A 14,106-nucleotide genomic window follows, 5' to 3' on the forward strand; every position below is an offset into this window, starting at 1 on the left:
CACACTTTATTCTTTTCTCCCCTTTTCCCCCCACTTAACTTTCTATCGTATGAAAGCAACCAACATAAAAAAAAAAAAGGTGAGTTTAGTAGTGACTCTTGCTTCAAAAAAAGACGTTAAAATTGAAAAAAGAAAAGATAGATGGGCGGTTGTGGCTAGTCTTTGCTATAGGAGAGGGGCGACTTTCCCTAAGGGCAGGGAGTGCTTGGAACTCTGTGAATGGCTGTGATTACACTGTAAATAGTGTTAGTCATACTGGCTGGCTGGCTGATAGCCCCAGAATTCCTGTAAGTGGTATATATATATATATAAAAAAATAGATGTTTGAAAAAAAAAAAAAAAAATACGGAGGTCTAGACACTAAAGATCAGATTTCTGGGATCATCCAGTACGAATTCTAAGGGCCTCAAAAAACGAGCGAAGCAACTGCGTTTAACGGTTGGTCATGTCGTAGACTCTAGACCAGTTTCAATTTTAATAAAGAAGAACTTGTCAGAGGTATAACAATTAAAGTTATATATTTGTACAGTTTTTTAATAATGCATTTTTTTTTTATTAGCAAGAAAACTTGCACGTTTGAAAGCTCGTTTCAGCTTACAAGCTGCAAAAGAAGAAGAACTTGCTGCGCAGAAAGTTGTCGAAGCTGAAACAGATAGTGACTCCGCTCCTCGCCCCTCCAAAAGGAGAAAAAGGCTTGATTTAAAAAAAGTAAAGAAGCTTGATACAGGAGGAAAAGTAGCAATAATTGTCGAATATTAGTAAATATTAAGCTGAAAATATGTACCTCTTCTATGCAAATATGTAACTAATATAACCAACAGCTTCCATGATAAACAGGTGCTGGATTCGACAAAATCAAGAGCAATACCCTCAAGATGTAAGGATATAATTGACTCGATTTTGATTGATTCAGGACTACAGCTACATCCAAGATTAACCAAGGCTGAGCACGAAATCTTGACAACTCTATCCGAATGCACCAGTAAAAACAGCCTCTATACTACTGTCAATGCAATTGATCTTTTTAGTTCTCAAGTTGAATTATCATTTATAAAGATGGCAGTTTTGAAATTGTACGTATCAGATTGTAAATATGTAATGTTTAGTTGACTGATTTAATTTGTTTAGGTGTTTATTGTACCATGGGGAATGACTTGAAGGAGAACACAATGAAGATTGGTACCGTGTAAACGTATATGGCATTGTTGTTTGACCTGTTTTTTTTTTTTTTTTAAAAAAAAACAGGTCAAAACATGGTTACAAAACAAAAAAAGGGTAAGAACGTATTATCTCTTTTTTTCAGTGTCACTCTTATTCAAGTTTTTACAGATCAGAATGCCATTCGGAAACTATCCTCTATAGTCAATACTTTATCTTGTGACAGTAAAAAAAAAAAAAAAAGGCATGATCGGTGATGCAATTACCGCGATGATGCTTGGTGAAGCGAAATGGTTTCGTAGATATTGATGAAAAGGCCATTCGTTTGGATTTCATATTTACGAAACTCCGCTGGTATTGAAGATGTGTTTTTCTGTGAGGACAAGCCAACTACCAAAGTATCGCATAAAGACAAAATTAAAGCCGACTATTTAAGAGAAAGCTCACTCCGCCATTGGTCTAGTGTCCTTCCTTACAACGAAGAAGGCACCCAGCATTTTATGCTCTTTATCATGTCACTTCGACAAGTTAAACCTGAGAATAATGGGAACCAAGCTTATTAATGGGATTACGGTTCATGCTTGTCTCAAAGAAGTAAATATCCCTCTCTCCAATGACGATGGTGCTGGGATCGCTGACAGCATTTGACTGCTGTCATTTCTTTGGGTTGTTTTGGCCATGGTGTGTATTGTTTTAACGAAAAACATGTTTTTTGAAAAAAAAAAAATGTAAGTAGAAAAAAAAAATTTTTTTTCATTTTATCTATAATATATTAACAACCGATTACTTCTCCATAGACAGGAATGGTCACTTGGAACTTTGAGGCTATTAAACTCATGATACAAACTGCACAGAAAGACGACATAGCATTTTTAACGAAGCCAACCACGCCAAAGATCTGCTACAGAGACGACTCCCCTTCTTCAGAAGGTATTGATAACAACGCCGAATCATCATCTTCATCTGTCGATGTCAGCTGGGAAGAGGACGAAAAGAAATTGAGAATAATGGAGGATATCGAGAACAACCTTGCGGAGCTTTTAAAAAAGACCAACGAACAGTATGTTTCTTCTTCGTGGGAGAACATTGTTTTTCCTAAGCCCTTATATGGTTATGGTTTTTTTTTTTTTTTTAGTTTAAATAAATTGGATTTGGCTACCTAATTTCAATGGTGTTGCTACTGGTGCTGCCGGTGCTGGTGCTGCCGCTCTCGGTGCTCATGAACACAACAAGCATACTGATCCTAACACCACTCATGCCGGTGGCGCTGCCAATGCACTCAAGGGCGATCATGGTTATGCCAACCACAACAAGACCACTGGTACCCACAATCCCGCCGGTGTTAACCCTGAAGAGCCTGGTGTTCATGATTCTAGAGGTGTTCGTCATGCTGGTGTCCCTCTTCATGAAGGTCTTTCTCCTGTTCAAAAGAACTCTCCTCATCAACAAGATGGCGTTGAAGGTGAACATGATCTCAGTGGTTCTCCTGGTAAGGTCAAGGCTGGTGATAAGATCAAGGGTAACCTTGAAAAGTGTAATACTTAAGGTTTAAGGACCGAAAGACAAGATGCAAAAAGGTGCCACTTTGAAGGTGCCTCTTCAAAGGTGCCTCCTCAACAATTCTAAACCTATCATTCTTATATTACTTAGCCATTAACTTAAATTATCTTTACTATATAAACTATCATATTTCTATCAATAAAACATCATTCTATTTTTCTACTTTATATTTTATTGTGATTATAAAAGATAAATATTCTTATTTAATCATATTTATTTTCTGACATATAATCCTCATCTATCCGGGTCGCACTATTGCAAAAAGATCGTCGGTAAGGTGACTGGTAATGAAGCCTTTTCAAAGACCTGGCCCTCAGCTTTTGTCTCTCCTACTTTCTTAATAACAATCCTGATCAATCAAGCCTATATCACTACTACTATTATATTAACTATTCACTCGGAATACTACGGTACTTGATTATTAACGTATAACATCACATTACTGATTTACATCACACGAGCTCCTGGTACATCATTTTTTTTTATATTATTCTATTTAATAAAAACAGAACTTTAAATTTCGTTTAATGTTTACAATATATCGTAGATTTTCCCAGAAGATGAAGCGCAACATCAAAAAGCATATAAATAGAGGAAATATTTAATTTATTTCCTAGACTTCTATTTTTTAAACACTTCCTGTTTCTTATTTAGCCCTTTGAATATTACTATATATAACGTACCAGATGAGTACATGCATTGTTTTAATGAAATGGACGAGATGCCAGTGTCTGATCCCATAGAACTTGAAGCGGTCCAAAATGAATTATGCACCACTGTCAGTTTGGATTGGCGCTATTGGAACCCGACGTTAAGAAACTTATGGATTTATAAGTAGCTATCAAGGCTTTTTACCCAAAAAATAATTCTATGAGTAGTGAAACATCAGAGGCACATGCTAAAGAAAAGATAAGCAGCTCACAACTGCAAAAGTAAAAAATTCTGACCCGCAAAAAAAAAAAAAAAAAAAAGTCCTGGCAAACTTGGAGTAAAAAACCAAATTATATATTTTTATATATCGTTATTAGCGGACTCTAGTCTAAGTAATAGTGTTTTTGTTTTGTATGTTTACCAGCCTTCCCATTCATCATCCGAATCGTTCTTGACAACCTTCTTTACTGTTGAAGCTTCTCTCAGAGGAGTTCTTGTTCTAGCAGGTTGTTGTTGAGCAGCAGCGGGTGATGCACTACGGGGTTGTTGTAAAGAATGAATGGTAGAATTGAAAAAGTCCTCATTGGCATCATGGTTGTTGGTATGATTGGAGGAACTATAGTTACTTCTTAAACTACTACTACTGCTACTTCTATTGGATTGGCTCAACGAGTCGTTCACAAGACTTCGTGTCTTGTCACCAAACGTCTGAACATAACCCGTGACATTATTTCTAAAATTAGGATCATTCCATTGGGATTGTGCAGGTTTAATGTAATTCTCATTGGTGTAACGTCCGATTTGACCAGCGCCCTGAGCTGCCACTTTCACGCCCTCCGCAGCGACTTTACCTAATTCTTCCATACCCATAGATAATAGAGACCATCCCTTTGTCAATGCTTGCATCGGATCGTTTATAATATCGTCAATACCTGGTGTTGCATTTCGAGAAGATGATGGACTTTCAACTAAGGGGGGAAGGGGGGGATCTTGGGGGGTTAAATCCTAATTTTGGTTTCTTCTATTCTATCATGGACTTACAAGCGGGGTTTCCGAAACCTGTGAATTTACCACCTTGATTAGGAGGAAGTGTACTATATATTTAAATGAAAGAGGTGGTGTTATTTGAACGGCAAACCGTGTCTTTTTTTTTTATTCACACAGGGGGGGACTTACGCATCTCGATTGACATTGGCTTGTCCCAATGTAGCAAAATAAGTCTCGTTTCTTTCTTTATCACTCACTAATCCACCGGCAGCAGCTAAATCACTACCAAAGGCAGGCGAGTTTCTACCGGACGATCCGTTACTGCGTTGACTACCCAAGGATCGTGTAGCGGCGGTAGTGACAGTACGTGCGGGTGTAGAGGTGGCAACGGGTGTGGCGGTTGCCTTGGATAGTGCTGGAGTCCAAGTTTTACCTTCTACCTCTGCAGCCAACTTTTTGGAGGGGGAAGAAGATTAATTTTTTTTTTTATGGGGGAGAGTTGCTTTCATGGTTACCTTTTCACGGTAGAGAGCAGCAAATCGACTACTGTACTTTTGAAGTGGAGCCATGGAGGGAGAGTAATCAGGTTGAGATTCGAAAAAGTCTCTTGCATTCTTATTGCCACCCATCTATAGAAGATGAAAAAAAGGGGGAGAGGGAATATAAACATGAGCACAGATGGAGAGGTAAAAGCGTTTAAAAAGGGCAAAAAAAAAAAAAGACTTACATCCATCTTTTTCAGTTGGTCATCAAACCACTTGTCCATACTAATGGAACGTACAAAACTTTTTTATAAAACGAGATGTTAGTTTTTTTTTTTTTCCAATGGCAAAGCTTTTCATCGAGGTTTTTTTTAAAAAGAAAAGGGTACCTAATATGTACACCAAAAGATCGATGTACGCCCGAACAATCGAGACAAATGAAAATACCATGACTTACACTTGCCCATTGAGGGTTAGGTGCTGGACAGTCAAAGCAGGTACGATTTTCCTGTCTTCGTTGAATTTCATAGAGCTTTTGTTTATACTCTGCCATGGTTATTTTTAAACAGAGCTTTTATTATTGAAAGAGAAAAAGTAAAAAAAAAAAAAAAAAAAAAAAAAAAAGAGAGAGAGAGGCACAAATTTTTTTTTTTTACGTTCCGGTTTTTAAATATCTGGTTGATCCGTTCCAAAAAGTTTTACAAAAGGTTTACAAACACGTTCAAAGAAATCGCAATAATGATTACTACAACAACCGAATCCAAAAGCTTCTCGATCACAAGCTACACCAGCTGAAATGCAATCTGTTGCTGAGACTGTGTACATGAATAGAGCCATCACCGATAAAAAATACAAGGTTTTCATCATGCTTATTTTTGGGTTGTTAAGAAGAAGTAAAAGAAAAATAATGAAAAAAAAGTGAAATAGAACAAAGATCGATGGGTATTCCCTTTTTTTTTTTTTTTTTTGTGTGTGTATGTGTGTATTGTTCATGTGATAGATGCATACATTTCTGCCATGTTCATTATTCAATAAAGAGGGGATAGATACAATTTCTCTCTCTTTCTCTCTTCTCAGGGGAAAAAAAAAAAGAAGTGCACACACACACACTTCACTGAACATTCTTCTGCACTTGAAATATTTGTGTAACCATGCTTTTTATTGTTCAAACTTTAAACAATTTTTATCCTGCAGTCTGACGTATCTAGAAACAAACATTTTATTATTTTTCAATGCTTCCTCTCTATACGAAATATAAGCATCAGCTATCACTTCACTTTTTTTTTCTTTTCATCAAAAAATAATAATTATTGCGTTGCTCAACCATATCATAAAGATACACTTTTTTACATATATATATCTACAGCTTATTGACGCGACAGGGAGATAGACATACTTGCCATGCAATTTTTTTTAAAGTTTGCCACATTGAATAACATGATTTTTATAGTGTTTTTTTTGCGCCAAAAAATAAGCGCTGATGATATCACCAAGTTGTTTCTTACTATATAATTCGCCTTTTGTAAACACACTTTCTTTCATGACAATGTCTTATTGCTGAAGGGAGGGGTGTTCTTAAGAGACAAACTACGAGTGAGAAAGTAACGCATCCTAATGAATATCAGGTAATCGGCTGATATAAAAGATACAAAAAAAAAAAAAAGGCGAAATCAAATCGGTCCAAAACTCCCCCTGTCTAGTTTTTATCATTAAGATTTACATCATGGCAATGACAATCCTACCTTGTGTACCCCTAAAAAAAATCTGAGCGTACCGTAATGAATAACTGTAAAAGAAGCCATCTTTTGATTCATTTAAAGGGGTTCGATGAAGATTAATGGAAAGAAAAGCACTTTTTTTTTTTTTTTTTGCTTATGCATACAAATATACCTATTTTTGAATTTGATTTAATGAGAATATAGCCCTTTTTCGTTGATATCAGTGATACACCTTTTGCCGGCGCAAGAAAAAAAAATTAAAGTGTCGCACTTCTTTTTTTAAAAAAAACAGTGTGCCGTATGTTTTTAAAAAAGAGTGTCGCACAATTCAGGAAAATAGTTGTCGCGTCTAAAAAGAGTAAATAGTGCCGTACTTTTCAAAAAAAAAAAAAAAAAAAAAAAAAATGTCGCATATATAATAGTTTATTAATTAATTAATTAAATAGAACGGCCTGTGCACCTCCTAGCCCGATACTCATTAAAAAATAAATCTTTGCCTGCAACTTTTTTTTTTTAAATCTTAATTACCAAGTGTCATATAAGTGTCGTAAGTCTCTCCATTTCTCTAGGATTAAAATGATTTCAATAGGCCTGAGAGCATACCATGCGTTAGATCAGTATCTAATCATTTTTCTAACATTTATTATATCTTGAGTTTAATTTTGAAGATGTGAAAAAGTACAATAATTCCAATACCCTACACTATAGTTGTATTCTTGGTACACTAACCACCACCCACCTTTTTTTTTTAAAGAACGACCATCGCACCTCCTTTACTTAGTTTTTTAAAAAGAATTACACGCAAACTTTGGGAAGAAACGAAACGACTGGCGCTTAATGGCGCTTCATACAAGTCCGTGAAAGGACTTTTTGCTGCTTCGTGTGCGCGCCAAGACCTCACCCTAAAGATGGTGGATATGGATAGTGGTGAAGGGTATGTCGTATACATTTAAAATTATTTTATACTAACTACAATTTCTATTTGAAGATTTAAATATCCACTATCTGTTCTCCACGAGCTGTTTGAAGAGGACAAGGACAGCATCAAGACGCCTGTCAATTTGATGTATGACATCATTTGTGTCTTGTGGATTACCCAAATGCCACATTTTCCTTCAAGGTTCTCTATTAAAGGGAATGTCAGACACAGACTTGATGGCTCTTTTGAAAAAATGTTCAATCCAAAAACCGATACATGTTTATAAATTTGACATAAATCAAACGTAAATACCATGTAAACATCTGTCATAAATGAAAGTAGTTTTTTAACACATCATTTTACTCTTCTCGCAGATTCGGGCATGTTCATTTTGCCAATGAAGCCGATGCCTCTTAGTTTTATCATTTCTATCACAACAGTTACCACATGTTGTGCACAAAACTCTACAATGTGTCGATAAAACCTCGTCGCGTTGAAGGGGCAGAAGTCAGTTATGTAAGTAAACAAGTGTTTTTTTACAATTGTTAATTATAAAAAAATACTAAACACAGTTCTGAAAACGCAGGACATTTCCCTGTGCCAAAGTCGATTGGATCAAGATGCCCATAGCTGGTGCACTTGTTTGTCATCTACTACGGATTATAATGGCCCTGTTGCTTCCTTCACCAACGCGGCTTTAAAAAAATTAATCGATGACTTGAGAGCCGATATCAGAAATGATGAAGAAGTCAATGAAAGAAAGATGAGAAGGTTGAGAGCTTTACAAAATGCATATGCATGTTAATGCTTTTTTCTAAAAAATAAACTCTCATGTTATATGACGACTAAAATTATGAAACTATTACGGTCTACACTATAATTATCTACAAAAAAAAAAAAAAAAAAAAAAAAAAAAGCATAAGCCAAAACGATTTCAGACAAGAAGTCTTCCCAAGATGAATGGATCCGTAAAAAAAAAAAAAATGGACAACAGTAAGATAAATCAGGAACATAAAAGCATAAGCCCAGCAGTGGCACTTAAAATCGGTTACATAAGCACAAAATAGTAGTTTTTTTCACCCCCAGCAGCAGTGGGCTTAAAGTTGTTTTATCTTTTAAGATATCGCTAAAAGCAAGAGATTTTTTAAAAGTTGAAAAAAAAAATCTATCTTTGACAAAAAAAAAAAGATGAGTCCTTTTCCTCTTCAAGAAAATAATCAATATTAACAATGATGACAACGGTGAGTAGAAAAAGCCATCATATTTTATTTTTATATTTTCAGGCACACTTTTTTTTTTTTGTCCGACTGCTGGGATTGATTTAGAACTTTTATGTAACTGCACTTTACGCTAGATAAGCATTTTTTAAGCGCTACTGCTGATGATACTCTAACTGACTTGCTCCTAGATTTCGTTGTAAAAAAAAAAAATCCATGTGACAAAGTTAGCATTTAGGAAGAGAAATTAGCTTTACAATACTGCTTCAAGGCGTTGACATATTTGAAAGTAAACTGAGGAAATACATGAAAGAAAAAATTTAGACTGTCGTCGCTGAAAAAGTCTACACTAAATGCAATTGGATGCTGCACGAATTATTTAATCTCGCTTCAAAAACTGAATGAAATGGCTGTCGGTATGGGGGTTTTCAGAAAGAGTATGTGTGTTTATCGGCGATGCAGGATTCAACTGGGAGCGACACATGCAGAAAAAAAAAAAAATAGGCCACTCAAAAATTATTGAAGCTGAAAGGAGAAGTAACAGAAAGGCGACCAAAAAAAAAAAGCTCAAGTGTCTGACTTGTATTACAGAAATATCTCATTGCCACCCTAGATCCGTTGAATGGAAATCATATTAGTAGCTCTAAAAGGAATTGAGAATTTCAAAAAAGAACGCTGTCACTAAACTATTATAAATGGCTGACTTCACCAAAAGGTCTCAATCGGAGCCCTTATAAGAAACACCCGCCAGAAAAAAAATCGATAAAAAGAAACAAATGGTTTGTTTGTTTCTATTTCCCGGGATCCAAACGCAACCAAATTTTCTGTTGCCAAGTCATCTTATATAAGGGTTTGCACGCCCCATTCCATCCGTTTAAAAAAACGTTTTGATGACGGCCCTTTACAGGGCCGTCATATTTAATAAACAATTATATATGCGACATGTTCTATTTAAAAAGCACGACAATTTAGCAAAGTAAACAATTGTTTTTTTATTAAAAGGATGAATAGACATTTTCTAATATGTATAAATATAGAAACATAAAAGTGAAAGGACGTGAAAAGGGCCTCATGGGGGGGGGGGTTGCCAAAAAAAAAATTCAATTTTATTATCAGGTGACTTGATTAAAAAAATATATATTTTTAGAGGAAGAATCTCAATTCTTCTTTTTGTTGTTGTTGATGGCGTAGCATCACGATCGAGACACGCACATACAAACCCAAAAAATGAATATCTTAATTTAATTTAACTCACCCTCACACAAAAACAACATGTATGCGTTTCTGATTGGCTTAAAATTTCTATCGATTTTTTTGCTTAAAAAGAAAACAAACTTTTTTTTTTTTATATATGAAATAGAAACGCCCTATGTTTAAAAAAAAAGCTGATTTTAGACAAATTGAAAAACGTCAAATTTGCCATTATAAATAAATAAAAAGAATCTCACTTTTTTTTTACATCGCTTTCCGCTTTTTTTTTTTTTTTTTTTTGTTCATCTTATCATCATGAAATTAAAGGCTTGTATTAGTTTTGCTGTTCTACTAGTGACAGTTGTGAACGCGTTTGCTGGTATGTATGAGACTTTTCCTCCCTGTCTATTGCTCTTACAATAAAAGAGGTTGACCTTTCTAACAATTTTTCCTTTTTTGTCTTTGTCAGAACCCAATAATCAATGTCCAGATTATCAGTTAAAATGTCCAGAGTGTGGACCCAATGAAGAGTGTGTGTATCCTAATAGTAATGGTTGTGAAGGTGCAGGTATACCCGTTTGCAAATCTACACAATGTCAAACGGTTCGATGTAAAGGTCTAGGCAGTACATGGTAAAGTTTTTTTTTTTTTTTTTTTTTTTTTTTTTCATCTGTATAAAAGGGTTATTTGTTTACATCATGCATTAAAACTATCTCAAAAAAAGTCCCAAGGAATGTCCATTCTTCTGTACCTATGAAGAATCACCGTGTTGTCCATTTACAAGTGAACCCGTCTGTGAACCTGTCTGTCAAACTTTTGCTCCATGTAAAGTCACACCCTGTCCCACAAACTGTCCTGGGCGCTGTCATTACCCAGACGCAGGTTCCTGTTGTCCTCGCAGTGGTAAAGCCGTCTGTAACGTAAACCATGCTCATCCTAAGCGAAATGGAGGCATAGGTTATAAAAATGGGGGTCGTCCAAATGAAGAGGTCTGGGGTGTAGCTTACTCTCTGGAGGCCCAAGGATGGACTCAAGCGTATGAAGATTTCCCTTGTACACATGCCGAGCATCAGAGTCATTATCATGATCATAATGATGGATATGGCCATGGTGATCATTATGGTCATAATCATGGCCATGAACAGGACTATGAATGTGAGCAACATGATCATCATCATCATCATGGGGAAGGCTATGGACAGCATGATCATTATCAAGGTGACGATGATTACTATGAGGGTCTCTTTGTTGGAGGAATCAATACAGAGGGCGACCATGAATGTCACTCTTGTGCTAAAACTGTCACTGACATTGATATCAGTTTGGAGTTTGTCACTACAACGGTTCAACCGGATGATATATTTTGTGCTCAATACATTATACCTTGGTAAGACCAAAAAAAAAAGAGAGAGAAGGCTCTTATTTCGTTTCGTATATTCACCTTTTTTTTAAAAAACTCTCTGTATAGTCCTGATGAATGTGCTGATAGCTGTGTCTACCCAATGGATCAACCCTGTCCTTATACTCTGCAACCTTGGTGTCCCTCTTCCTATACGGAAGAATGTGACTCTGTGTACCCTACGGAAGGATATCCTTACCCTTATTTCCCAACGTACGATCCTTATTATAGTACATTCAGTTCATTAATGAATGGCTCTGGTGTGACAGAGACACCTTCGTTCATCACCGAGGTTCCTGCTCATACCCCAGTGCAAATATGTCCATTGATCTTTAGATATTGGTAATAGAATATTTATATATATATACAGAAGACAAATGGACTAACATTTTTGACTTTTTCAAAAAAAAAAAAAGTCCTGTAGAATGTCCTGATTCATGCCTTCGTCCAGATGTACCCTGTCCTTTTGCAGTAGATGGTTACTGTCCCGGAGATACTCCGACTACAACGTATGAGACGAGGAGGAAAAAAAAAAAAAAGATAATTAAAATTAATTTGACATGATTTTTAGGATCTCTGAAGCGGCTTTAATTACACCTACTGCCGAGACAGTGGTAGGGGGTGAACTCATGTGTCCACTTTATTTATTAGCCTGGTAAAAACAAAAAGTTTTTTTTTTTGGGATACGAGAAGGTCCAATTTGTTTTGTGTCTTTTGTTAACAATCATTCTTTTATTTAATGCTGTGTAGTCCCATTTGCCCTGAAGGATATTCTTGTTCAAGAGAGACCAAAGGTCACTGTGCTAATACAAATGTTCCTTATTGCGTATCTACCATTTCTCCCGAGACAGCAGAAGTTAAGACAGCTGCTCCTATCTTTGAATACTACCCTTCCTTGTCCGCCCCATCTGCTGCCCCATTAAACCGTCTTGCCCAAAAAGTAGAAGCACATGACGACATCGTCTCCCCAGTAGCCGCAACCGTGCCATTGAGCCGTGACGCTGCGGGTGCAACTCCTGATCCATGTGCCGAAGCTGGACTTGTCAGGGTAGCCACCAAGCAGGTACTCCAACAACTTCAAGAGCATCGTTCGGAATGTCATGATTGTCCAGCTTTGGATTGGGATGATACCTGTCCAAATACATGTATCTATCGTACAGAAGATAATTGTTGTATTCAAACTCGTTGTCTCCCCAACTAGTATATTCATATATGTAATAAAATAAAAAAAAACAGGAGAAAGGGAGGGAGGGGTTTCTTTATAATAATAATAATCATAAAAAAAAAAAAACTCCTATAAAATACATTAAATATATATCTTTCTTTCTTTTTTTATTATTCTTTTTTTTTGAAATACAGAATGAAATTGTTTTTGGTTGCCTCTTTGGCCATCTGTTTATTAGCCAAATCTTCTTATCAAGCTGAAGACTTTCGTAAAGCCTGTCATGGTAAATTTGAAGCAGGTTCCAACATCTGTGATAAATTTAATTTTATATCAAGTCAAGAGGTCAGCATCCCCATTGTTCAAACAACAGCACACACAAAAAAAGTGGAAGGCTAACCTTACTTATTTAAAATACACAACAACAGGCTGTTAAAAAAGGTTGTGTGACGCCCACCAACGGCACCACATTTTATGATTTAAGTGAATTGCCTCCAGTGGATGCTATTGATCCCCATACTGCCATCATGGCTAGTTTAATTACAAACGTTTTTGAAGACGGAGATGCTAATTTTGCCTTTGCGTAAGTTAAGTTGTAAAGTATGTGTATATGGGGGGGGGGGGTTTTTTTTTAACGTTTTTTTTTTTTTTTCATTGTTCGATATAAAAAAAAAGCTCATGTAATGATATCAATGATTTGAGAGGTTACACCAGTGGTTATGCAGGATTTACTGTAAGTATCATTTTTTTTATTATTCTACCAACGTGTATACTAAGGATAATTCTCAAATAGACTGGCACGGGAGACTCGGAAACCCTGATTGAATCCTACACATTACAGGACCCGAATAATACATTAGCGCCTTTTCTAGAGGCTATTCATCAGATCAGCGCATTACCTCACTGTGATCGAAAGAACCGAGGAAATACGTCTTCATTGGAAGGTTTTTGTGAAGCATGGAAAGAAGAAGCCTGTGACCCCAGTCACGCGTTTTCCAAATTACAAAGAGACTGGGTCTATGAAAACTATATGATACCCAGTGCTCGCTATGCAGCTCAAAGTGGGGTTCATTCGCCTCTTGGTCAAGCCATTTTTTATGGTTAGCTCATCCTCAAAAAAAAAAAAAAGTTCTGCCCCATGATTGATCTTCCTTTTTTTAGACACCATTATCCAACATGGTTTCCAATACGTTGAACCTGATATCAATATTGTCAGGGTATTGACCTTGACAGGGCCTAAAGGGACCGATGAGCCCGAAGAATCCTTCTTGAAACGGTTCTTGACAACACGTCGAGAACTGCAGTGTTGTTATCCGTAAGTGTTTATCCACAACAACAAAAATAATTTAGGAATGGTTTTTAACAAAAGATTTTTTTTTCTTTTTTTTGAAAGTGATGATGTATGGCCTGCCAGTGCTACTCGAAGTGAAGACTTTTTAACGTTACTCAACGACTTTGAGTACAATAAAGACTTGAATGTACCTATCAAGCTTAAAAACTTTGAACGAACAATTACTGGGAATGAAGATTCGGTGACGGATGCAAAGCGTTGTTTATAAAATTAAAATAAAAAACATGCTTATTATGCAAAAGCCTCTTTAGAATGAAAGGGGATTGTATGTGACTTTTTTTTTTTTTTTTTTTTTTTTTGCTCTATCTCTC

At 36.1% G+C, this 14,106-nt stretch overlaps 6 protein-coding genes across 6 annotated transcripts; 5 read left to right on the plus strand and 1 right to left on the minus strand.

Annotated features, from left to right (window-relative positions):
- Positions 1-1,290: 1,290 nt before the first annotated feature.
- EV154DRAFT_587561 (uncharacterized protein) lies at positions 1,291-2,703 on the plus strand (the record flags this gene model as incomplete). Its single annotated transcript, XM_051606810.1, has 3 exons — positions 1,291-1,752; positions 1,956-2,246; positions 2,392-2,703. The coding sequence occupies exons 1-3, from the start codon at positions 1,702-1,704 to the stop codon at positions 2,701-2,703; spliced, it is 654 nt and encodes a 217-aa protein (XP_051462964.1). The 5' UTR covers positions 1,291-1,701.
- A 691-nt stretch (positions 2,704-3,394) lies between these two features.
- EV154DRAFT_411235 (uncharacterized protein) lies at positions 3,395-3,556 on the plus strand (the record flags this gene model as incomplete). Its single annotated transcript, XM_051595450.1, has 1 exon — positions 3,395-3,556. A coding segment is annotated over one exon (162 nt), but the record flags the coding sequence as incomplete, so codon positions are not given.
- Positions 3,557-3,650: 94 nt separating this feature from the next.
- Positions 3,651-5,461, minus strand: EV154DRAFT_210684 (uncharacterized protein). The gene is made up of 5 exons (XM_051594380.1): positions 5,084-5,461; positions 4,872-4,985; positions 4,546-4,808; positions 4,411-4,463; positions 3,651-4,337 (listed from the first exon to the last, which is right to left on the minus strand). The coding sequence occupies exons 1-5, from the start codon at positions 5,120-5,122 to the stop codon at positions 3,787-3,789; spliced, it is 1,020 nt and encodes a 339-aa protein (XP_051462966.1). The 5' UTR covers positions 5,123-5,461; the 3' UTR covers positions 3,651-3,786.
- Positions 5,462-7,464: 2,003 nt separating this feature from the next.
- On the plus strand, positions 7,465-8,280 carry EV154DRAFT_558177 (uncharacterized protein; the record flags this gene model as incomplete). Its single annotated transcript, XM_051605480.1, has 4 exons — positions 7,465-7,490; positions 7,545-7,622; positions 7,916-7,991; positions 8,062-8,280. The coding sequence occupies 4 exons, from the start codon at positions 7,465-7,467 to the stop codon at positions 8,278-8,280; spliced, it is 399 nt and encodes a 132-aa protein (XP_051462967.1).
- Positions 8,281-10,605: 2,325 nt separating this feature from the next.
- EV154DRAFT_402803 (uncharacterized protein) lies at positions 10,606-10,800 on the plus strand (the record flags this gene model as incomplete). Its single annotated transcript, XM_051595311.1, has 1 exon — positions 10,606-10,800. A coding segment is annotated over one exon (195 nt), but the record flags the coding sequence as incomplete, so codon positions are not given.
- A 2,171-nt stretch (positions 10,801-12,971) lies between these two features.
- On the plus strand, positions 12,972-14,003 carry EV154DRAFT_411122 (lysozyme-like domain-containing protein; the record flags this gene model as incomplete). Its single annotated transcript, XM_051595444.1, has 5 exons — positions 12,972-13,027; positions 13,120-13,177; positions 13,238-13,544; positions 13,606-13,759; positions 13,838-14,003. 5 exons carry the CDS (start codon positions 12,972-12,974, stop codon positions 14,001-14,003), a joined length of 741 nt encoding a protein of 246 aa, XP_051462969.1.
- Positions 14,004-14,106: the final 103 nt, after the last annotated feature.

The sequence above is a fragment of the Mucor mucedo genome (genome assembly GCF_025094135.1).
Source record: "Mucor mucedo strain NRRL 3635 chromosome Unknown EV154scaffold_4, whole genome shotgun sequence".
In the NCBI taxonomy this organism is placed as follows: domain Eukaryota; kingdom Fungi; phylum Mucoromycota; class Mucoromycetes; order Mucorales; family Mucoraceae; genus Mucor; species Mucor mucedo.